Consider the following 25,989-nt stretch of genomic DNA (forward strand, 5'->3'; position numbering starts at 1 on the left):
ATTCAAATCCAATAGTATACACAAATTACAAATCATAAATCCATTCAAACATCACTCATCAATCATCAATCATCATTCTCAAAAATCTAATCTTGCTCCTCCACTAGAGGCACATCTCTTTCTTCATCGGACTCAAAGTCACATCCATCATCGTCTTTGGACGACTCCTCCGACAGAAACTCTTCCTCATCAATTCTCTTGCATTCCTAGTGCTCCTTCTACGTTGAAACACTTCATCCGCTCCCACCGCTTGATCAAGTACCTCCCATGTTGCTCTGGTCACGGGATCAACATCACTCTCGTCGTCAACACCATCAACCAACCAATGTTAAGCTCTAGTACAATCATCTGTTTGAAGGACATCTTTATCTTTGCTCACTCTTTGCTTCTTGTAGAGAAGTTTTGCATTGAATTGAACATAGACCAAGTTGTTTAATCTTTCCGAGTCAAGTCTATTCCTCTTTTTAGTATGCACCTACAAGATAACGCGGTTACCAATCAAATGAAAAAAACTCAAAAACAATCATATTAAAAAACGTAAAAGTCGCTTACCCCTTTGAATGTACTCCAATTCCTCTCACAACCCGATGAAGTTGTGGTAAATGAGAGAATCCTAATTGTCATCTTCTTCAAGTTTGGTGTACTACCACCATAGTTACTCCACCACCCAGCTAACATTCATTATGATAAAAAAAATTAATCAATTCTCATTTATGAAAAAGAAATGATGTAGGAGTTTAGGAGTTAAGACTTATTGGGATTGAACTCATTGACACCTTTACTTTCATAAGCAAAAATGGCTTGTTTTCTTCCAAACATTCTCTCCGATTTCTTATACTTGATCAATTCATCATCAGACACTATCCCTTGAGTGGTCAAATCATCGGGAATAACTTCTCCACACAATCAAGAAACGCTTCCATTATAGTTGCATCATCTCCTATATCCAGCCTATTCTTTGCAAAGTAGTACGGATTAAGCAAGTAACCCATCAAGTGCAAAGAGGAATCAAGTCTTCCTTTCGATTTACTCTCAATTATATCAATCATCGGTTTTTAATTCTTTTCAAATCCACTACATACATCTTCCTTGATCTCTCTTATCGTCACTTGAAGTTCTCCATACAACCATGGCATAGATGGTCTGTCACTATCAACAAGCCGAAGTACTTTCACCAATGGACGAAAAACAAACAAGCAAAAGTTCACGAACTTCTAAAAGGATATGCTAACAACCGTCGCATATGCCACTTTTCCCTTCGCACTCTTAGAATGTGAATTCCGGGTCCATTCTGAAGTAAACATAAGTCTTGGTTGCTCCTTTTTCTCCACCAAGCTTTGCAAACAAGGATAATTAATAGCAAAGCTTGTCACACTCGGCCGTACTATGTCACACTTCTTCATCATCTTTCTCATCATGCTTAGGGTTGAGTGATGAGCATATATAAATATGGTTAAAGCCCTTGCATTATCAATTGCACTCTTGAACCTTGGAAGTTTACCAATTGCCTCAAGCATAAGATTCACCGTATGTGCGGCACAAGAAGTCCAAAATAAATTGGGTCTTTTATTTTCCATCAAACATGCAGCTGTCATGTTATTAGAAGCGTTATCCGTCACAACTTGCACCACCTTTTCCGGCCCTACATCTTCAATGCATTTGTCGACATAGTCAAATATGTAGGCTCTCATATGGGATGCATTGGAATCCTCCCTTGAGGAAATGAAAGAAATCCCTTCCCTACAATGAACACACAAGTTCATAATGGTTATTCTTTTATGGTCAGTCCAAGCATTAGTCATAATGGAACAACCGGATATGACCCACTCATCTTCATGCTTTTTTAGGGAGTTCTTAACTCTCTTGCAACCTCCACTTTCAAACATGGACCACCCAAGCGATACCGACTCAGGGTAGGTAGTCCTGAACCAAACTGCCCAATGGCCTCTGTCATTAGCTTGAAACTGTCACTTTGAATGACATTGAAAGCAATACCATTCTCAATGGCCCACCATGCTATGTATTGTTGGGTATCGATCACCTTCTTCTTGTCCATCAAGGCAACCAAACTAGCTTGCTTTGTAAACTTTGTAGAATCAGTGTTTGCTTATAAATTAATCTCCACAAATCTACCCATAGGCCCATGATCACAACTTCTCCTCCTTGATCCTATGACTTCCATATCCTCATCCATCTCCATAGCACCACTGGATATCGAAACTTCATTTCTAAGTTCAGACTTTTCAATTCGCTTCTCTGTCTTTTTCTTTTTCTTACCATCTAGTGCCTCAACACATGCCTTTATTGCCTCTTTATTGGCCTTATGACAAGCCCTCACATTGCCTGACCTACCAGCTACATGAAATTTGAGCCAGTAAATGCCTCCGGACATAACTTTCGAACAAAACTTGCATTTGATTTTATCTAATGTACTAACATCAACAAGTTTGCCAAACTCCCAACCAATATCACCAGATGCACGTTTCAATGCATTTTGAATGTTCACATCACCTGTGGCTTCACCAGCATTGGAATTAGAAGCGACTGATGAAGTAGTCATATCCCTAAAAATACATAACCAAAAAAAATCTATCAATTCAGTTGATCAAACTTCAATCTATTTTGCTTCAGTTCACATAAAAATCATTTTTCATTCAATTCAGTTTGGAGTAAAATATATGCAATTGCACTAAGTAATAAAGTCCCTAATATCAAGGCACAGCTAGCATAAAAGCAACAAAATGATAGATTGTTCATTTACCCTTGCATCATACCCCTCCTTTGACAAAATGAAATAAAGGCTGATTAAAACAACATGTAAATGTAATTAACATATGCTATATTATGAACTCAATGGTCCAGATACTTGATTGAAGATGTGGTATTGTTGAAAGACTCAAAAGATAGTATTCAGTCGAGCACTCAAGCACTCGAGCTCCGGGAGCTAGTGCTTGCTATCTAAGAATTGCTCCATGGATGAATTGCCGAGGAAGTCACCAGATGAATTGCTGAGGAAGAAACTAGGGTTGCAGACCAGAACAACAATCTTTGACTTCGGGGTTGTCCCTTGCAAATTGTAGATTTTTTTAAACAAATCTCACAAAAACGACGTTGTTTTGGTGAAGCTGTCTTTCTTTAAAAAAAATCCACCAAAATGATGTCATTTTGGTGAATTTTTTTTTTTTTTAAAAAAAATTTCATCCAAAACGATGTCGTTTTGGATGGAACTTAGGGGAAAAAAACCCAACTAGCGCCGACTAGTTGATGCCTAATCGGGTCACCGATTAAGTGACCCTATTAGGCCCTAGTCGAAGAGGCCAGCATCACCTGGCGACTAATCACCGACTAGGACGCTTTTTACAACATTGATATTATGATGACACATGAGAGACTTTAATAATGTATTACAGATGTCACTTGCAATCTTGCATGTTAGTTCAAAATTGTGAAAGCTAGTAAATATTATTCTTATTTTTCACGTCACATGCTATTGATGGACTATTTTGAATTTTCTTGTAATTATATAATTCATGGTTTTATAGCTTGGGAGATATAGTTGCAAGATTCATAATTTAACTACAGTTCTTATAAGTTATATGGAGCACCAGCTTGATGATGTGTTATTGGGACTTTCAAGATGATATAGTTGCAATTTTTTTTTACAATTGAGTACTAATATACTGTGTCGTTTTGAGCACCAAAATGGTTAGGATTGACCATGTTTTTTTTATCTAAAATCTTGACTCGCCCCTTCCTAGGTGTCTGGTGTGTTGTTTGTAAACCTGTTACTCAGTGGGCTGACAAAAATCCTATTAAAGCTAGTCCATTACAACCACATAGATGTGGTCTTGGTGCAGATTGGGGCCATCTAAATCCCCTGCACTAAATGTTGGTATAGGAATAGAAGTATGCACCTTATAGTGCTACTACTAATGATGGTCAAAGCAAGACTTGTTAAATCTTTATGTCCTTTTCTACCTTATCCTTCTTCGTCGGTTCAGATGTCGCTTGCTTTTGTGTTATGAAGCGTTTCTTAGAGTGTGTTTAGATTGAAAAATTTAGGGGAAGAGAAGGAAAAATGAATTTTCTTCTAATTCTCTTATTTACATAGTTTATAAAAAAAAATGAAGAGGATTAGAGTGAATATTTCATTAAATTTTGTCAATATTCTTCCTCCCGAAATGAAGTCATTTGGAGGGATGGGGTACTAATTAAGTTATTTATAAGTTACATACATGTTTTACCCTTGTACATAATATTTTAACATAAAAATAAGGATAAATTAATAAATTAAACTAATTTCTTTTCTTCTATTTTTTTTATCTATCACAATATGAGAGAGGGAAATATTTTCTTCCTCCCTTCTCTCCCCTTTCTCTTCCCTTCCTCCAAATCTCTCAATCCTAACGCACTCTTAGAGTGTGTTTGGATTGAGGGATTTGGGGGAAGGGAAGAGAAGAGAGGGGAGGGGGAGGGGAGGGAATGGAGGGGAATGGAGACTATTTTTCCCTCTCCCATGTTTGGATAGATAAAAAAAAGAAGGAAATAAAATTTGTTTAATTTACTAATTTATCTTTATTTTTATGTTAAAATATTATGTACAAGGGTAAAATAGATATTTAACTTACAAATGACTTAATTAGTAATCCCTTCCCTCCAAATGACTCCATTTTGGAGAGAAAGAATTTTAACAAAAATTTAATGAAATCTTCCTCCCAAATCCCCTCAAATCCCTCCCCTTAATTTTTAATAAACTATCTAAACAAAGGAATTGGAAGGAAACTCTATTTCCCTTCCTTTCCCTTCCCTTTCCCTTTCCTTCCAATTCCTTTGTTTAGATAGTTTATTAAAAATTAAGGGGAGGGATTTGAGGGGATTTGGGAGGAAGATTTCATTAAATTTTTGTTAAAATTCTTTCTCTCCAAAATGGAGTCATTTGGAGGGAAGGGATTACTAATTAAGTCATTTGTAAGTTAAATATCTATTTTACCCTTGTACATAATATTTTAACATAAATATAAGGATAAATTATTAAATTAGATAAATTTTCTTTCTTTCTTTTTTTATCTATCCAAACATGGGAAAGGCAAAAATAGTCCCCCTTCCCCTCCCTCCCCTCCCCCTCCCCTCCCCTCCCCCCTCTTCCCTTCCCCCTAAATCCCTCAATCCAAACACACTCTTAGTCTCCTGGTTAGAGAGGAAGATAAAATTGCAGATGACGAGGGAGGGAAAATGATGATTTTAGGGTTTCTAATGGTCCCAATCAAAATGATGTCATTGTTGGACCAAAGGTCTTACATTTTAATTTTGATGATTGTAGGGGTCAAAGTCAACCTCAACAAATTATATGGGTCATGTTCAACCTAACAACAATAATAAAAGCCCAACAGAGGCTAGGGCCCCGAAGCCCAATAACATAAAACAAACCAGAACTCACAGTCCAAAAAGGACTTGGTCTTATCAAGGCAGAACAAAGCCGATGCAAATAAGGCCAAACCAATAACTAAGGGATGAAGCCCAAGATAAGGCAGTTCCTCATTAAATGGTGACAGTCGAAACTACTGCAAACTACTGCAAACTGCTGCAAACTTCTCCAAACTGCTATGAACTTCTCTAACTGCCACAACTGCTAGTAACTGCTCAAGAAAAGCATAAAAGGAGTTCATTAGGAGGGTGGAGGGGGGATTTTTCTTACTGGCACTGTATTCACAAGTGATAAATAAAAATACCATATCATTCTGCACCGTGGACCTAGGCTAAAAGCCGAACCACGTAAAATCTCTCTGTTTTGTCTTGTATTTGCCCATTCATTCTCCACAATTCGATTGTCGATAATTTACATCAACAATTTGGCGCTCCAGATAGGGGGCTCAGATAGTATTATCATAATGACAAACACAGAAGATTCACGAGATGATGCTGTAAGCAAGAAGATGAAAGCTTTGATTCAACGCTTCGACGAACATGAAAGAAGGGTCCAACAGTTGGAGCAAGAAAACTTGACTGTTCGAAGAGAAAATCAAAAGCTACTTGATCTTATGAATCAACCTTCAAGTCCACATGTAACCAGAACCGTCCCTGCAAGTACTGTTCCAAGTACTTCTGTTCGACTCAATGATGGACAAAGAACGCAAATTCCCAACGCAAGTGTTCCCTTGCCAAGATTTGTGCATCAGACAGAATCGTCATTGGCATCAACATCAACTCAGTTTCTGAGGCCAACGACACAATCCATGGCACCACTGTTTCCTATACTAACGTCATCTTCGGCTATCCCAACAATTGGTGCTTGGTCAAACATAACTACAACATTGCCAGAAATTGCAACGCAGCGAAGTGTCGATAAAAGACTAGAAGAAATGGAATCGGCCTTCTTTAGGATACCAGGCATGCCACCACCTATAAAGAAAAATCGTACTTTCCTCAAATCTCCATTTGTTCATGCCATTGCCATGGAAGAGCTCCCAAAGAAATTCATCATACCACATATTAAACCTTATGATGGTACCACTGATCCAGAAGATCATGTGGATCAGTATAGTCGACGATTGACTCTGGTATCATACCCATTCAACAAGCATGAAGTATGCATGTGCCGAGGATTTAGTTCAACCTTGGTGGGACCTCCTTTGAAGTGGTATCTTAATCTTCCAGAAGGGCAAATCGCTTCATTCGCACAATTGGCTGATGCATTTGTTGAACAATTTGCAAGCAGCAGGAAAATAATTCCAACATCGGATGATCTATATCGACTGCGACAAAAGCAAGGAGAATCTCTACGGTCATTCTTGACGAGATTCAATAAAGAAAAACAGGAAATTCTAGGATGTTTAGATGAAATTGCGATCAATGCATTTCGCATGGCTCTTCTACCAGGAAGCAAATTATACGGAAAGCTTACTCGTTATCTATGTAAGACTTTTCAAGAAGTTCAGGCAAGAGCAAGCGTTCAAATTGAATGGGAAGAAGATGAAGGAAGGCTTCCAGAGCGACTAACAGAGCAGCCGAAGAAATCTAAGCAAAAGCAAACAAGTTCAGAAGCTCCGCGATATCCTCGCAAAGATCCTAAGCCGATCGATTTCAAGAAGAAACCTCGATCTCCTGAATACAATTTGGTAATTCCACTAAATGAAATCTTATCAGTGCTGAAGACAATGGGAGATGCTGTTAGATAGCCTGAAAAATTACGTAAACCGCTAGATCAAAGGGATACTTCCAAATGGTGTGAGTTTCATAACGATTATGGGCATACAACAGACGAATGTTTCATCCTCAAAAAAGAAGTAACTCAATTACTTAAGAAAGGTTATCTTCGGGATTTACTATCCGAAAGAGGAAGAGCGGCGATGTCCCAAGCTGAAAAACGAGAAGAGGAACAGAAGCCACTACCACCAGAGAAGACGATTAACGTAATATTTGGTGGATTGGAGATTAGCGGAATTACACATTCATCGGCAAAGAAACATGTCAAGCAGACAGAAAATTCTGAGGTATAGAATGACAAGCCGATGATACAATTCACTTGACAAGTTATCAGCTTCACAGACGATGAGATGACGAGGCTACTCAATCCACATGATGATGCCCTGGTAGTAACTCTGCAAATTGCCAATTGCGAAGTTCAAAGAATCATGATTGATGATGGCAGTTCAGCAAATTTACTGTTCATGTCCACACTCCAAGCAATGGGACTTTCAAAAGCAGATATAATCAGAGGTCCTATACCACTCATCGGCTTCAGTGGGGAACAACAATACACCATCGGCTCTATTCCATTGCAAGTATATGCCAAGGGAATAAATAGGGCTGTGCATAATTCGGTTTTAACCGATTAACCGAACCGAACTGCCCGACCGTTAACCGAATTTACCGGTTAATGTTAACCAATCGGACGGTTCGGTTAAAGGTTTATGAGTATTTCGGTTTTCGGTTAATGGTTCGGTTAACATAAAAAATTAACCGAACCGAACCGAAAATATAACATATTATATAAATATATAATATATATAATTATGTTATTAATTTTCCACATATTAATAATTTTCCACTTATATTCTTCTAAAAAAATCTATTAATACTTATATAAAAAATTCAAAATAAATATAATATACATCAATTAATAAGTATTAATTCATGTTACCAAGTACCAACTTAGTAACTTACCATGTAATGTAACACCTTCAATATATTATATATTTATATTTATCAAGATTAAATATGATAATGAAATTAATAATATGACAAAATAAATACTATAAAAACCATTAAACCCTAAATTCTAAGGTTAAAGGTCCCAACAATATAAAACCTTAAAACTTTTTTTTTTGAATGGGAACCCTAAACCCTATAAAACCTTATGAATGTAAACCCTAAACCCTATTAACTATATAACTATAGTCATATTATAAACTTAAACCCTAACTAATGAAACACTAAACCTATAAAACTATACTCTAATAATATAAACCCCAAACTCTAACACTATAAAACATTAAACCGTTTATTTTTTTAAAATGGGAACCCTAAACCATATAAAACCTTGTGAATGTAAACCCTAAACCTTATTAACTATATAACTATAGTCATGTTATAAACTTAAACCCTAACCGATAAAACACTAAACCTATAAAATTACACTCTAATAATATAAACCCTAAACTCTAACACTATAAAACCTTAAACCTTTTGTTTGTTTTTACATGGGAACCCTAAACCCTATAAAACCTTATGAATGTAAACCCTAAACCCTATTAACTATAATATAGTTATAAATTTAAACCCTAAAATTATAAATCCTAAACTCTAACATTATAAATCATATTATATGCTAAATTAGTAACATGACTTTGACCCAAAATATTTGGAATTAACCGAACTGACCAAAATCCAAACCGAAATTTTAGGTTAACCGAACCGATGGTTAACCCTCTAAAAAATATTGGTTCGGTTAAATGGATGAAATTAACCGAAAAAATTTGGTTAGGTTAAAAATATGTCAATAACCGAACCGACCGACCGATGCACACCTCTAGGAATAAATCTCCAGGTTCGATTTAATATATTAGATTGTCAATCTCCATATAATGCGATACTTGGACGACCTTGGATTCATGCAATGAGGGCTGTGCCATCAACTTATCATCAAGTGATACGATTCCCAACAAGAGATGGAATACAAGAAATATATGGGGACCAACGTCAAGCAAGAAGTTGCTATGAACAAGCATTGAAAGGAAAAACCAAAGCTTTATAGCAATTACAGCGAGGGCCGATTCTAAGTAATCAAGAAGAACCGACTAATAAGAAGATAGAAGAAGTCATCATTCATCCGGATTATCCAGATCAGAAGATTCAGATTGGAGCCAACTTGGATCATCAACTGCGAGAAAATTTGATCCGATTCCTGCAAAATCATAAACATACTTTCGCTTGGACGCATGCAGATATGATTGGAATCGATCCGAATATCATCACTCATCAGTTGCAGGTCGATGATAATTTCCTTCCAGTAAGGCAGATAAGACGAAGATTCGCTCCAGAAAGAAATAAAGTCATCAATGAGGAAATTCAAAAGCTGCTAGATATTGGATTCGTCCGCGAAGTTCAATGCCCAGACTGGCTAGCAAATGTGGTTGTGGTAAAAAAGAAGAATGGAAAGTGGAGAGTCTGTATCGACTTCACAGATCTGAATAAAGCTTGTCCGAAAGATTCTTTTCCACTTCCTCATATCGATGTACTTATGGATGCGACAGCAGGGCATGAACTACTCAGCTTTATGGATGCATTCTCTGGATATAATCAAATTTTGATGCATCCAGGAGATCAAGAGAAGACTGCATTCATAACCGAACGTGGTACGTATTGTTATAAAGTGATGCCATTTGGATTGAAAAACGCAGGAGCGACATATCAATGGCTGGTCAATCGTATGTTCGCAAGTCTACTTGGAAAAACGATGGAGGTATACATCGATGATATGTTAGTAAAGACTCTGAAGGCCAAAGATAATGTTGAACACCTCAAACAAACATTTGAAATTCTTGATGTTCATCAGATGAAGTTAAATCCTCTCAAGTACGTTTTCAGGGTCAAAGTAGGAAAATTTCTGGGATTCATTGTTACACAAAGAGGTATTGAAGCAAATCCTGATCAAATCCAGGCGATACTTGATATTCCTTCTCCCACAAAAATACGAGACGTACAACGGCTGGCGGGAAAGATTGCAGTGTTAAACAGATTCATCTCCAAATCATCTGTTCACGGCTTTGAAAAAATCGGCTAGCTTCGAGTGGACAGGTGAATGTGAGACGGCATTAAAGAAATTGAAGGAATATCTAACCAATCCTCCTATTCTTGCGAAGCCAAAAACCGGTGAGATACTCTATCTTTATTTAGCAGTTTCTGAATTTGCGATTAGTGTAGTACTGCTAAGAGAAGAGAACAGCCGGCAGCATCCGATATATTATGTTAGTCGAAGTTTGCTAGATGCTGAAACAAGGTATCCTTTAATGGAAAAGCTTGTTTTAACACTTATCAATGCAGCAAGAAAGCTTCGTCCTTATTTTCAAAGACATCCTATCACGGTGGTGATGAGCTTCCCGATCAAAACGATACTCCATAGACCAGAATTATCCGGACGTTTAACAAAGTGGGCAATTGAGTTGACCGAGCATGATATCGAATATCAACCTCGAACAGCAATCAAAGCTCAAATTCTCGCAGACTTCATTGCTGAATTTAGTACGGGAATGATGGATGGTGTTCACAAAGAATTGCATCAAAACAAAGAAGACGATGACGCTATTTGGCAATTATTTGTTGATGGTTCAAGTAACGCAAAGGGAAGCGGCCTAGGTATCATCTTAATCTCACCACAAGGAGATCAATTCCCTCAAGCTGTACATTGCGGATTTTATGCTACAAACAACGAAGCAGAATACGAAGCTCTGATTGAGGGACTGAAATTAGCAAAAGAATTAAAAGTTCAACGTGTTCACGTGACTTCAAATTCCCAGTTGATCGTCAATCAATTAAATGGAGAATATCAAGCTAAAGATGAAAGAATGAATGATTATCTGGAAATAGTGCGGAAGTTGCAACTTGAATTCAAAGAATTCCGGATTCATCAAATTCCCAGAGAAGAAAACCAACAAGCAGATGCATTGGCAAATCTAGGATCAGCAAGTCAAGCGCAAATAACTCAGAATGTCCCATTGATTTAATTGGAATCATCGGCAATAAGCAAAACTCCCACGGTGGAACAATCATTTGCTATTACTGAAGACAATGATGACTGGAGGACACCATTCATACAATATCTACAGGATGATGTGTTACCACAAGACAAGAATGAGGCCAGAGCCCTACAACGAAAAGCATCACGTTACACGATAGTTAATGGCATTCTTGACAAAATATCATACCAAGGAGTATTGCTACGATGTTTATCTCAGGAAGAAGCACAATATGCCTTAGCAGAATTACATGAAGGTGTCTGTGGAAACCATTCAGGTGGCCGAAGCTTAGCCAGTAAAGTCATGCAAACAGGTTATTATTGGCCTATGCTCCGTGGCGATGCAGCCAAATATGTGGCGAAATGTGATAAATGTCAGAGATTTTCACAAATTTCGAATCAACCACCAACGGAGCTGGTCCCAATTTCATCAGCATGGCCATTCATGAGATGGGGAATGGATATCGTTGGAAAGCTTCCTCCAGCATTGGGACAAAGAATGTTCTTATTAATTTTAACAGACTACTTCACAAAATGGGTGGAAGCAGAAGCTTATAAACAAGTCAGGGATAAAGAAGTTAAAAGCTTCATCTGGAGAAACATCATTTGTAGATTTGGAATTCCTTATGAAATCGTTTGTGACAATGGATCTCAGTTCATAAGCCATAAACTTCAAGATTTCTGTAACACATGGAAGATAAAGCTTTACTTCGCATCACCAAGGCATCCGCAATCGAATGGCCAAGCGGAAGCAACAAACAAAACGATAGTCAACACTTTGAAGAAGAGATTGGAAAACGCAAAGGGAGCATGGGCAGACGAACTTCCAGGAGTTCTGTGGTCATATCGAATGACAGTGAGAACTTCAACAGGTGAAACTCCATTTTCTTTAACTTATGGAACTGACGCAGTGCTACCAGTTGAAGTTGGCCTTCCCACAGCACGATTTGAATGGAAGAAAGATGAAGTAAATAACATCGTTCTCACTGAAGAATTAGATATGCTTGAGGAATGACTGAATCTTTCATCTGTTAGAACAGCAGCTTACAAGCATCGGATGGCAAAATATTACAACAAAACAGTTAACTTAAAAGCTTTTGATATTGGTGACTGGGTTTTACGCAAAGTTTTCCAGAACACACAGCAATTGAATTCTGGAAAACTGGGGGCCACGTGGGAAGGACCGTACAGAGTCATAGAGATCGTCGGCAATGGTGCTTACAAATTGCAAACCAGAGAAGGAAAGATACTTAACAACAGCTGGAATACAAAACATCTCAGGTTAAAAAAAAATATAAATATATATAGGGGTCTGGATGATGAACCATTGAAATGTATATATTTTCTCAATCGAGTTGAATATATACATACATATGCCCAGCATATATAAGTGCCTGACAAGCCGCATTACATCACCCCCATCGTTCCATACTTAATTATTGCAGGATCTATCAGCATATTGGATAGAATGTCAGAGTTTGGATGAAGGTCAAAGAGAAGAAGATTGATGCCCTCTAATCTCCCAAAAGGTCATGTACATTTAACTCTTTATTTAAGCACAATTTTATTTGCATCATAGTTAAAATTTTAAGCAGATAGTTAAAATCGTAAATCTCAATTAATAAGAAATACAAAAGAGTTAAGATCGTATTTAAGACTAACAGGGAAGATATGGGATTACAAAAGTTAAAATATAAGTTTAAACGTCGTCTTCGGCTTCAGAGGCAGAAGTTTGCGTTGCATCGATGACTTTGAATTCTTCATATTCTTTGATCATTCGATCAACTTCTTCCTCATTTAAAGTTCCAGCCTTATAGTGCATCATTACTTCCCCCAAAGCTTTGATTCTTTCCTTTCCAGCAGCAAGAGCACATTCTCCCTTATAGAAATCGGCATCTTCCTTTGATTCTGTCAGTTCATCCGATAGCCGATTCGCTTTCTCGATAGAAGCACTCAGCTCAATTTCACAATCTTTCAGCTTAGAATCAACTTCTTGCAGATCCTTCAATAATATCTCATTTTCTTGAAATTTGATCTTGAAAGCTGAAAGTTCCTCCTCCGTATCTTTTTGTTGCTGCATTATGTTGGACAATTGCCTACCTTGATCTGTAAAGTCAGTTTTCAAAGCAATGTGCCTTCTATCCAATTCATCAAATTTATCTTCAGCTTTCTTTAAAGCTTCAGCAGCAGCATTCTTCATTTTTTCCAATTGAGCTTCAACCTCCATCCTTAACTTTTTCTCCTGCTCTTCGGCCTCCGAAATTTTTTTAATATCGGCTTGTAATAATCCACTGGAAAGTTGAAGACTCTTTACTTCCTCACTTAACTTTTCGACTTCTTTATCAATGTAAAGTTGAACTGACAAAGCCTGAAAGAAGAAGACGGAGATTATTTTTAAGCTAACATAGAAATACAAAGAGATTGAATTTTGAAAATACCTGAAAAGCATGAGAAATGCTATAAAGAGAAGCATCCTCAAGATTCAACTTAGGAAGAGTGAAACCAAGGGGATAAGCCAATTTGTGTAAATCAGGAAATAACTCGGCAGGCCTCGAATAAAGGGAGATGTTAGGGATCGACATTTCGAAACTCTTCGCCGGGAGATCAGATGGAAGATCAGCACCCGATAATCTCAACTCCTTTTCAATTAGAGCTCTGAGAGGTGAAACCGGATGAACAGGATCTTTTCCTTCTCTTCCCACGGTCTCCTCTCTCACTTCATCATCAGGAACCTGAATGATGTCATCGGACTCCTTGCTCAATCCCGCACTTTCACCTACTGGAGAAGGAGACGATACCCTGATTTTCTTTTTCCATATAAGTGTGGAATCATCATCTTTGTCACCCTCAGGAACTTCAGAAGTTTCAGTTACCTCAGCAATTGTTCCTAACTCACTGTGAAGTCCCAAGATAGATTCATGTTTTCTCTTCGTCCTCTTCTCCTTAGAACTTTTCTGCACTTTCTTCTTTTCAGCAATCTCCTTAAGACTCAAAGGAACGATTACTCTTGGAGCCATATGGGGTCCTGTGAAAAATTGAAAAGAAATTAGTAGAAATAAGAAACAAAATCAAAATCGTAAATATTTCATCAACTTACTTTCAAAAAGATACTTTGAGGAAACGAATTTCCAATCTCTTTCAGAACGAGGAACTGACTTTAAAAATAGGTGGCAATTCCTCTGAGCCTCCTTAGTAATAGTTGTCTTAGGAGATTTGCCTGCCATTAAAAGATAAATGTTCATAAATAAATTAAATAAAAGTAAAGGAAAACTTAATTAATTATACCTTGAATTGTCCAAGAACTAGGAATAGCATCGTCATCTTCCAAAAGAATTTCCTTTTTCACCAAGAAATATCTCTTTTGCCAGTTATGATCACTGTACATCGTCCCAACAATCAAATTTTCTTTATCCTTCTTCGACAACATATATCTACCTACATCCTTTTTGTTTTCTTGCCAAGAGTAAGCAGCAAGAAATTCATGAAGACCAAAAGTAAGATCGTATTTTGCACTTAAAGCTTCAAGAGATAGCAAAATACGTCAAGAATTAGGCATAAGTTGACAGGGGGCAACTCCAAAAAATTTTAACACAAACTTAACTAAAGGTCCTAAAGGAAACCTTAATCCACACCTTAATGATATAGCATATAATACAGTCCATCCAGGAAATTCATAAGAAGCTGATTCGCTAGAACCAAGAATTTGCATTTCTATTTCCTGTGGAATTCTGAATTCAACCCTAATACTATCTAAATCCTCTTCCGTTAATACAGAAGCAGGATCCTTGTCTACTATAACCTCATCCTCCAAAACTTTTTGAGTCTTACTTTTTGAATGAGTAGTTGGTAAAAAGCTAACCTTAGATGAACTAATCATCCTTTGACCCGATACTCCTTCAGATTCAGAGTAAGACGAAACCCTAAGATTAGTGGATTGATCTCCTAGTTCTTTTTCTGGTATATCACCTTCAGGAAACTCATCCTGAGTATCTATAACAGCTGGACTTTCATTCGGAATGATTGAGGGACCGAAATTAGATTCGTCTCTTTCATTCTCTCGCTCAAATCTATCGATGAATTCTTCAGAGGAACCAAGCCAAGCCATAATCGAAAATTCGAAAAAGAAAAAGTCAAGAAACGTACCGAAAGTCGAACCGTGTCTTGGAAGTTTTAAGATAGTGGGTGGTTACAGTAAACCCATTAAAAAACCCCCAAGGACTAAATAGTAAATTCGAAATTCAAAAGTTAAAACTCATCGGAAATCGTTCTTCCACGAATTAATCAAAACCGTTCGATCAAAAGTAACTTCTCGATAAGTGGCGAAAATGGCGGCGCTACATCATGTCACTAAAAGGCTAGTTAGAATCGAAATACGATTCAACTTCTAAAGTTGCTCTCTTTTTCCTATAAATATACTAGAGAAAACCCAAAGAAACAGCACTTCCAAAACAAAAAAACCTCTATAGTCATGAGTTCCTCCAAGCTACCTATCGAGCCTGAGTACCGAAAAGTAATGTCCAAACCAACCAAGTCAGATGAAGGACCATCTGAAGTGGTAGAAGAATTTCAACAGTTGAAGCTATACCCCGATGGGTATGATCCTTATCAACACGTCTCCGATTTGCAAGATCTGCTGATACGTTTGGATAAAGATCTCCATGAAGCAGAAAGAAGGATAATAGAGCTTACCCGAGCCTACAAATTGGCTGGAAGGTCGCTTTATCGGGTTCGAGACATGTCAAAAAATGCTGCTATGGAAAATGATCCTGAAAAGCTACGACAAGCTTTACAAAACATCAATCTTTTTATGAAGAATAATCTAGTTAGAATGCATCATGCCTTATGGCCAAGACCTTAAAAGCTAGAGCAATTTTAACTATTTATAAATACTATTCCATGTTTATCTCTGCCAAAGATAAAGTTCTTAGACAAACCAAGAATCTCCTCTTTACATTCCAAATATTCAATTTCTGTCAAAGATGAAACCTTCAGGTGAAGCAAAAATCTCACCGGTAAAAGATAAAGCTTTATTAGAGAGAGACGAAGCTTTATTACGAGAAAAGACGTGGAGTGATGTCGCAACCATCCATTTCCCCATTATTTATTACAACTTCCACGGAAAAGGTAACTTCCTTCATATTCCATTCGTATAAATATTCAAAAGAAAGAATTAGCAGAAACCAATATTTTCCTCAAGAAATTTTCAAGGATGGATACTCCTAACTCTCCACCTACGAAAAGATCTAGAACCGATGAAGGTTCTACTTCTAAAGAAGATGAAGATGGAAATGATCCTAGATTCAACCTCTCCCCTATAAGAGAATATGTATACGAGGACGATCACCAGAAAACCATCGAATCTCTACAAAAAGCTCTGACGGAAACCAAAAGGAGACTTGAGAAAGCAACTGACAAAGTTCAAGACTACAGAAGACAACTTATGGTCTCAAAATACGCCATACAAGGCGTTCGATATATGTCATGGGGCCGACAAGCAAGTAGTCATGATCCAGATAAATTGCACGAAGCAATCACTGAGATCACAGTACAACTTGGTTCTGTTGTAGATGGAATAGACAGTGTTCTTTACACCCTAGAATAAAATTCCTGTCCATTTTCCTTTTTTCCAAATTTTATTTCAAGAAAATTTCTACGAAATTCCATTTCATTTCCAACAAATATAAAAGGCGGGATATTTGAATTGTTTATTTCGAAATACGAAAAGACACCATGGTCTCTAAAAAACGGTACAACTGTTTAGCTTCCCCACTTTTTCAGGAATAACTGCTTCTTTGAACATGAACCTTTCATCCTTAAATACACGACGATAAGAAGGAGAAGACATTCCTGTTTCCTTCCAAAAAATCTCTCAAACACTCAGCAAGATGAGTTCTTCTGACTCCACTCTTGCAAAAAGAGCATTGGATGAGAAAGAGAATCTCATTCCTTCAAAACGGGCAAGAAACGAAGACCCTTCATCTTCAAAAAAGGCAGAGGCCAAAGTGAAGGTTCCACATCTTGAAACAACGACGAACCAGACGATTCAGTGGTTGAAATATTTGTAGTATCTGAAGAACTGTACGAAGAAAATCCTCAAAACTTCATCGAAGGATTAAAAGGACTTCTTGAAGAAGCCGAAAGAAATCTGCAAAACGAGTACGAACGAAACCAGTCATACGGATGTGCTTCGAGTGGCCAGAGATGCGCTGAACAGAGTTCGCGATAACGCTTGGGGTCATTCTCGAAATCAAAACATTTATCGATTACAAGAATCTCTTTTAGATCTTGCAGCCCATGTTGGAAATGCAATGAATATCATAAATGATGTTATTCGTACCTGAGCTCGTTAAGAGTTATACCATAGCATATTTATTCCCATGTATGAAGTATTTATGTTTTATTTTGACAAAGATATTCTCATTGTGAATCTCGTTGCTCTGAAATTGCAATTGCAGAAATACTTCAACAGTCAAAAAATGCAAAAACTGCAAACAGAGATGATGAGACGAAGAGCTCTGAAGAAGACGCAACCCCAAGCAAAATATTTTTAAGTTTAAATCAAACTTAAAAATAGGGAGCAAAGTGTAGAAGTCAAAGTCAACCTCAACAAATTATATGGGTCATGTTCAACCCAACAACAATAATAAAAGCCCAACAGAGGCTAGGGCCCCGAAACCCAACAATAATAAAAGCCCAACAGAGGCTAGAGCCCCGAAGCCCAACAATATAAAACAGACCAGAACTCACAGTCCAAAAAGGACTTGGTCTTATCAAGGCAGAACAAAGCCGATGCAAATAAGGCCGAACCAATAACTAAGGGACGAAGCCAAAGATAAGGCAGTTCCTCGTTAAATGGTGACAGCCAAAACTACCGTAAACTCCTCCAAACTGCTATGAACTTCTTTAACTGCCACAACTGCTGGTAATTGCTCAAGAAAAGCATAAAAGGAGTTCATTAGGAGGGTGGAGGGGGGATTTTTCTTACTGGCACTATATTCACAAGTGATAAAATAAAAATACCATATCATTCTGCACCGTGAACCTAGGCTAAAAGCCGAACCACGTAAAATCTCTCTGTTTTGTCTTGTATTTGCCCATTCATTCTCTACAATTCGATTGTCGATAATTTACATCAACAATGATCCAATATCATTGTGATATTTGATTACATGTACTATGTGATAAATTTAATTACAAAGTGGTTGAATTTAAAATTGGTTTTCATTAAAAGGGTTTAAACCTATTTGTGAACTCACTGATTATTTTTGTATCAAATAAATTTTGATTAAGCTGAAATTTTATAGAGACATTATTTACATTATAATGAATATTTTTGAAGAATAAATGGATGAGAAATTTTGACATTTACTCACTGAAAACCTGTGTCCTAGTTGCTGTCCGAGTCTGGTATTTAATTGTCTTAAACTGAATAATTACTTGACTCAACGATTTTTTTTTTTTTGAGTACAAGTACAAATACAATATACGACACACCATCAAATCAAACTTATGAAAATACAGGTGTCAACAGGTCTCACGCAGGAGGCACAATCAAACCCACACAGGGGCAGACTAAACCCACACACCTTCTTATAAATATTCGGAGTCGGTGAAAGACCTAAGACGTACGATTTGAAGAGTTCGGTGAAAGACCAACCACCTCCTTGCACTTCATCATTTACGCGGCAACCAGACTTTTCGTAAATATCACAAGCTTATCGAGGTCACGAGCGTAATAATACCCCAATGCCCGAAGGGGCAAACGGGTGTAGTTCCATTTCTAGCATCCAGCGTCTCCATCTGTCTTTCTTCGAAAGCAAATCTTTGCCGATAAACGCAGAAAGGGGTATCGATACCCGCAACCCCACCTGAACTCGCCCTTCAACACCTACCCGAGCCGAAACTCCCCGAATCCCTATGGAGATAGGACCAGCGGCCTCGCCGACATCGTCGTCAATGGGAGTTTTGGGGGATAGGGCGACTTCATTGACGGCAGCGGCAGCGAGGTTTGAGGATGAGGAGGACGAGGACGAGGACGCCTGCAGGATCTGCCGGAACCCCGGAGATGTGGATAATCCGTTGAGATACCCTTGCGCCTGCAGCGGGAGCATCAAGTTTGTGCACCAGGATTGCCTGCTCCAGTGGCTTAATCACAGCAACGCTCGCCAATGCGAGGTTCTCTCTCACCCTAGTTTTCTGACCCTTCTCCTCGTTTCTTTTAATGTCCGCGTGTTTGTATTATTCATGGGTGGATCAAGATTATGATGGTTTAGTGGTTTTGATTGGTGTTTTCTGTTCTGGAATTGTTGAGAGATTACAGATTGTGTTTATTAGGATATTTGGACTTGTACTGATTACAGGTGTAAACTTATTTTCTTCCGATTGAAGAAATATTACTCAAGAAATTGGGTCTTGACGAAGATGCATATTGAAACATTATACTTGTTTAATCTCTTCTTTTAGTAGGGATGACTCTATCGTAGACTAACATCATCTTTTCTTTTCATTTCATTTTTTTTCCCGCGAAATATGTTCACTCTTTGGCAAATACAGAAACTTGAGTAGAAAGTGATGAGTAATGTATCTCATACCTTTTGCACTGTGAATTGGATTATTGTTAACTATTAAAATGATTGTTTTTTAAATTTGAAGTTTATCCGATAGGCTGTGAATGTTTCTTTCATGGGTTTACCATGAGCTCATAAAAACTAAGCTGTTGTTGTTGGAAAGATGAAATTCATTTGATATATGCTACTATGCTAGGCTCATGCAAAAGTAAGGGTGAGGATCTTAATGTAGGGTTGAAGGTCTAGCACAAAGCACACATGTGGTGTTAAGGATCGAAGCCAAACCGAGCTCTATCCAGTCTACTTATGTTTCTAGAAAATATATGTGTATCCTTTTTTGGGATCTGAGTTGGTACACTCTGCTAGTATTGACACAGAGCTGATTTTTTCCGGAGCTCATTCATATTTTGTTCTCTAGTATGCTTCTATGTATCTATGTTGAGTTCTTATTTGATTTTGATGCCAATGAATAAAACTTTTTAATGTATTGTCACTATTCTCTGAGTTCTTATTTTGAAGTTTCTTTTTTTGGAACCTTCAACTTATTTCTTTTATATGTTTTCCAGGTTTGCAAACATGTATTTTCTTTCTCCCCTGTTTATGCAGAGAATGCCCCACCCAGGCTTCCCTTTCAGGAGTTTGTAGTAGGGATGGCAATGAAAGCTTTCCACATTCTGCAATTCTTTTTGCGCCTTAGTTTTGTGCTGTCCGTCTGGCTCCTGATTATACCCTTCATAACATTTTGGATATGGCAGCTGGCTTTTGTGAGGAGTTTTGGTGAAGCACAGAGATTATTCCTGGGTCATATCTCCACTACAGTTGTTCTTACTGATTGTCTGCATGGGTTTCTTCTTTCTGCTAGCATCGTCTTTATTTTTCTTGGGGCCACTTCTCTGAGGGATTACTTCAGGCATCTACGAGAACTTGGAGGACAAGATGCTGAGAGAGAAGATGAAGGGGATAGAAATGGTGCTCGGGCTGCAAGACGTCCTCCTGGACAAGCTAATAGGAATTTCATAGGTGATGGGAATGGTGAAGAAGCTGGAAGAGCCCAAGGAATTGCAGGAGCTGGCCAAGTATTCCGCAGAAATGCTGAAAATGTCGCTGCTCGGTGGGAGATGCAGGCAGCACGGCTTGAAGCTCATGTGGAACAGATGTTTGATGGGTTGGATGATGCTGATGGTGCAGAGGATGTGCCCTTTGATGAGCTTGTTGGCATGCAGGGTCCTGTTTTTCATTTAGTTGAAAATGCATTCACTGTGAGTCCATCCTTCTCTTCTGCACCATTTTCAACTTTTCATTAATATTCTTGTTGTTTTGATTGGAGAAGAAATTTGTTAAGGCACCAATGGGGTTCAACCCAAAGATTACAAAGAAGCCGAATTTATATCCGCAGGAACATTGTCATATTGAAGCTTTATTTCCTGTTGATGAAATTTCATGGTTGATGATGGTCTTAATGCTTTTATAGTTTAACTTTGCCGCCTTTCAACCTAGCATGTTGGTGTTGGAGAAAGATTAAGAAAGAAGAAAAATTGATATTCAATTTTATTTTTGCCTAATTAGTTTTATATGCCATTTGTTGTTGGATGGCCTGATTCTGGTCTTTCTGTTTTTGACAAATTTCATTTAGCTGTAACTTTATATATCATTGGAATTTGTTCATATAAAAGTGTCGGTAAATGTAGTCCTGGTCCTGTAGAATTAGCCAAAGTCTGACCTATTTTCTTCCCCTTATATTTAATGATTTATGCATGTGTATATTTTGTTTTCAATATATTTAATATTATTTACATATGCAGGTCCTGGCAAGTAATATGATATTTCTTGGTGTTGTGATCTTCGTGCCCTTCTCATTAGGACGGCTTGTACTTTTTTATGCATCATTGGTCTTGTCTACTGCTAGCGGTTCGGTGCTGTCAACAGTTATGCCTCTTACTGAGACTGCCCTCTTGTTGGCAAATATCACCTTAAAAAATGCATTAACTGCTGTGATAAACTTGAGATCAAATGGCCAAGAGAATGGTGTGCTGGATCAAGTTTCAGAAATGTTAAAAGTAAATGCGTCTGGACTAAATGAAGTTTCAAACAACATTAGCACCCCCTCTTCGGTTGAGCTTATGGAAAGGGCCAGTGTTGGTGCATCACAATTCTCTGATGTTACGACGCTTGCTATTGGATACATCTTTATATTTTTGCTAGTTGTCTTTTACCTTGGCATTATTGCTTTCATCCGTTATACAAAAGGAGAACCTTTAACTATGGGGAGATTTTATGGTATTGCTTCAATAGCAGAGACAATTCCATCCCTCGTTAGACAGTTCTTGGCAGCAATGAAGCATTTGATGACCATGATTAAGGTTGCCTTTCTTTTGGTGATTGAACTTGGTGTGTTTCCTTTGATGTGTGGATGGTGGCTAGATGTCTGTACCATCAGAATGTTTGGCAAAACTATGGCTCAAAGAGTTCAATTCTTTTATATTTCTCCTCTGGCAAGCAGTGTGCTGCATTGGGTTGTGGGGATTGTATACATGCTACAGATAAGCATATTTGTGAGCCTTCTTCGAGGGGTATTGTTCTTTATGTATTTTGTGGGGTTATAGTTCAAAACCACAATTCTTGTGGTAATATTATCTTTTGTGAGAATCTAATTCTGCTTTGCTGTGGGCAGGTGTTGCGTAAAGGAGTTCTTTACTTTCTTCGAGATCCAGCTGATCCAAACTACAATCCCTTCCGTGATTTAATTGATGATCCTGTGCACAAGCATGCACGTAGGGTCCTCTTGTCTGTCGCAGTCTATGGGAGTTTAATTGTGATGCTTGTATTTTTACCTGTCAAACTCGCTATGCGGATGGTGCCCTCAGTTTTTCCACTAGATATATCGTAAGATCAACCTTTATATTTTGTCGGCAAGCATTCACCTTTCATCTTGGTGATCATCTTCATTTGTTAACGTGATGCAAATTTGTAGCAGGGTATCTGATCCGTTTACTGAGATTCCAGCTGACATGCTCATCTTCCAGATCTGTATTCCATTTGCTATTGAACATTTCAAGTTGTGGGATACAATCAAGTCTCTTCTACGCTACTGGTTTACAGTAGTTGGCTGGGCACTAGGTTTAACAGATTTCTTACTTCCCCCACGTGAAGACGATGGTGCTCATGAGAATGGGATTGGGGATCCTGGAAGGCAGGATAGACTGCAAGTAATACAATTTGGTGCACAGGATCAGGCTGTGGCGGGATTTCCAGCCGTTGATAATCCAAACCAAGGCATTCTTGCATCAGAAGATTCTAATGTCACAGAGGAGTACGATGGCTATGATCAATCCGATTCAGAGTAAGTTATATAGATATAAAATACTAATATTTGGACTGGATCTGATTTATATCAGATCTTTAAAAAATGGAACAATTTTTTATATGTTTTAGTATTTTACCTATGAAGTCTGTCTTTTATCTGTACTTGGGCGCATAAATTGCAAGGGCCCTCCTCAGAATTTTATGATTTCATCCCAGATGGCTAGAGGGGGAAGAAAAGGAAGGGGGCACTTTCTCCATGTAGGCTGGCACCCTTTCTAGTGGAGAGAGAAGTCTTAGTTTATTTGTTTGTGGTGCTTTTTGTCACTTTGATTTTTCATCATTGCTTTTGTATAAGGTTCTTTTGTTTATGTTGTTGTTGCGGTGGTCTTGTTTTTGTTATTTAATTTTATTCTGTCAGAAGTGTGCAATTGAACTAAAGACGCTCGTTTTGTTGTTCTCTATAGTATTTGTAATTTGACTATTCTTGCTTATTAAAGAATTCTTTTACTTGCCCTGTGTAATGTTTGATCCTTCATTGGTCTTACCTTGTTTTCTTTATATTTGGTGTGAGCGACTTTTGCCAATTTCAGACTTCTTACATCATCTAATGTTTTTTCACTTAATTTCCCCTTTAACAGTTACAGCTTTGTTCTTCGTATTGTCCTCTTGCTGGTGGTAACTTGGATGACGATGCTAATCTTTAATTCTGCCTTGATAGTTGTACCAATATCTCTTGGTCGTGCACTTTTCAATGCAGTTCCTGTCCTGCCTTTTGCCCATGGCATCAGATGCAATGGTTAGCTCAAATTGAACTCCTTATTTGATCGATATCTACTTTTTAGCTGTATGCTTTGTATTTCTGGCGCTGAATCCTGATTTCTTCAATTCTTCGCCATTTTTAGATTTATATGCTTTCGTCATTGGAAGCTATGTTATTTGGACTGTTCTAGCTGGAGTTAGGTATTCCATCGAGCATATTAAAGCTAAGAGGGCTGCAGTTTTGGTTGGCCAAATCTGGAAGTGGTGTAGCATTGTTGTCAAGAGCTCTGCACTATTATCAATATGGGTATGAGTCCTTATGCTTTTCATTTCTTATGAGGTCTCTTGTACTCTACCTTGTTAATTTTCAATATATGGCTGTTTTCTAATGCTCGATGACGAAGTTGTTGTGCTACAGATTTTTTTCATTCCTGTTTTGGTTGGACTTCTCTTCGAACTTCTGGTGATTGTACCAATGCGGGTGCCTTTAGATGAAAGCCCAGTTTTCCTCTTGTATCAAGACTGGGCAGTGGGGCTCATTTTTCTTAAGATATGGACTAGATTGGTGAGTTCTCTCTTTTTTTATGTTTGTCCATTGGATACTTCTTTTGATGAGTAGAATTCTCGGACTGCTTTGTTGGCTTACTTTTTTGTACGAATTGATATTTAAATGAAAATTTTGTTACCTGCACACATGAAAAGTTAAGAAATCCTTAACCCCTACAAGATTGCGCGGCTGTTGTAGTTACTGGAATAAAACAACTACAGTTGGAAGGCAACTCATGAGGAATTTTGGGATGATTTTCGCTACGTTGATGTCTTGTCCTATGGATGATGAAAATGGTTATTAGTATTAGTTGCTCTTGACCAAGTGTTTTTAAAAACGTTTTGCTTCCTGTGCTCCAGATAATAAAGGGGGTTCCACACCGCTCCCTCTCTTTTTTCTTTTTGTGTGACGGATGAGATGGAATTGTAGCATAAGGATCAGAAATGAGTTTAAAAGGTTTTATCAGTAAAAGTATTGTTATTATTTTTATCATTATCATCATTATTTTGGTTTTTTTAAATGCTTGAGCAGGTTATGTTGGACCACATGATGCAATTGGGGGATGAAAGCTGGCGAATGAAATTTGAAAGGGTTAGAGAAGATGGTTTCTCCAGGCTGCGAGTTCTTTGGGTTTTGCGGGAGATTGTGTTGCCTATAATCATAAAGCTTCTTACGGCTTTGTGTGTGCCATATGTACTCGCTAGGGGGGTGTTTCCTGTGCTCGGTTACCCATTGATAGTAAATTCAGCAGTGTACAGATTTGCATGGCTTGGATGCCTGTGCTTCAGTGTGCTGTGCTTTTGTGCCAAGAGATTTCACGTCTGGTTCACCAACCTTCACAACTCCATACGTGATGATCGCTATCTAATTGGTCGTAAGCTTCACAATTTTCGGGAAGATAGACGTGAGAAAGAAAATGATGTAGGAACATCATCTGAAGCGCAGAGTTCTCATTTGGGTAGTGTTGATTTGATTCTAAACGAGCACGAGAGCAATGTAGGACTGTGGCTAAGACATGTTACTCAGCAAGATGCTTAATTTAAAGTGGCAGGTTCAGATGAAGTCTCTACCATATTTAGTGCCCCATTTGAAATATTAGATGCTTTTACATAGGATTTGGATGAACTATGAAGGCCATATGCAATGTGCTCATGATCTTAGGTTCCTTGTATTGTGCATATAGTAAATGTTTACTTGGTAATTAGGGGTAAAGGTCACTTTTTTTTTTAAAAAGAGAGAATCTTATGTTATGAACATTGTGATTAATGTGTCAGATTGTTCAAATGAGGCCATAAGCATGGAACTTGCATTACAACCATATACAGAGCTTTGTTGTAATGAGATTGGAATCATCTGTTTTTATGTTAATTGTCATTTAAATTTTGAAATCCAATTTGCTAGAGTTGATGTTGGCGTTGGCGTTGGCGTTGGCGTTTTATGTTTGGGTGGATCTGAATAGTTTAATCAAACTAAGTTGAGTCTGGTTTATTTTGTTTTATTGTACTTGAGAACGTTGGTTTTGTTAAATGGGAAAATTGAAGGCTTTTTGTGCAATTTTGATTGCCATGCAACTATAGAAA

The 25,989-nt window shown here is 37.8% G+C and overlaps 1 protein-coding gene across 3 annotated transcripts; it reads left to right on the plus strand.

Annotated features, from left to right (window-relative positions):
* Window positions 1-18,923: 18,923 nt before the first annotated feature.
* On the plus strand, window positions 18,924-25,777 carry LOC119991721 (probable E3 ubiquitin ligase SUD1). Of its 3 annotated transcripts, none has more exons than XM_038838141.1 (9): window positions 18,924-19,408; window positions 20,367-21,059; window positions 21,603-22,352; window positions 22,472-22,683; window positions 22,772-23,140; window positions 23,742-23,899; window positions 24,006-24,169; window positions 24,281-24,427; window positions 24,941-25,777. In XM_038838141.1, exons 1-9 carry the CDS (start codon window positions 19,151-19,153, stop codon window positions 25,445-25,447), a joined length of 3,258 nt encoding a protein of 1,085 aa, XP_038694069.1. In that variant the 5' UTR covers window positions 18,924-19,150; the 3' UTR covers window positions 25,448-25,777. The 3 variants fall into 3 exon arrangements, with proteins under 3 accessions (XP_038694069.1, XP_038694067.1, XP_038694068.1); XM_038838139.1 differs by having other exon boundaries at window positions 18,925-19,408; window positions 21,603-22,370; XM_038838140.1 differs by having other exon boundaries at window positions 18,927-19,408; window positions 21,603-22,370; window positions 22,775-23,140.
* Window positions 25,778-25,989: the final 212 nt, after the last annotated feature.

The sequence above is a fragment of the Tripterygium wilfordii genome, chromosome 22 (genome assembly GCF_013401445.1).
Source record: "Tripterygium wilfordii isolate XIE 37 chromosome 22, ASM1340144v1, whole genome shotgun sequence".
Lineage (NCBI taxonomy): Eukaryota > Viridiplantae > Streptophyta > Magnoliopsida > Celastrales > Celastraceae > Tripterygium > Tripterygium wilfordii.

Bases quoted from the DNA above. Each gene is read 5' to 3' on its own strand.
- LOC119991721 (XM_038838139.1), top strand. From the start codon at position 19,151: ATGGAGATAGGACCAGCGGCCTCGCCGACATCGTCGTCAATGGGAGTT. The intron at 21,060-21,602 runs GTGAGTCCATCC...TTACATATGCAG, and splicing joins TAGTTGAAAATGCATTCACT to GTCCTGGCAAGTAATATGAT. The intron at 24,170-24,280 runs GTATGAGTCCTT...GTTGTGCTACAG, and splicing joins CTGCACTATTATCAATATGG to ATTTTTTTCATTCCTGTTTT.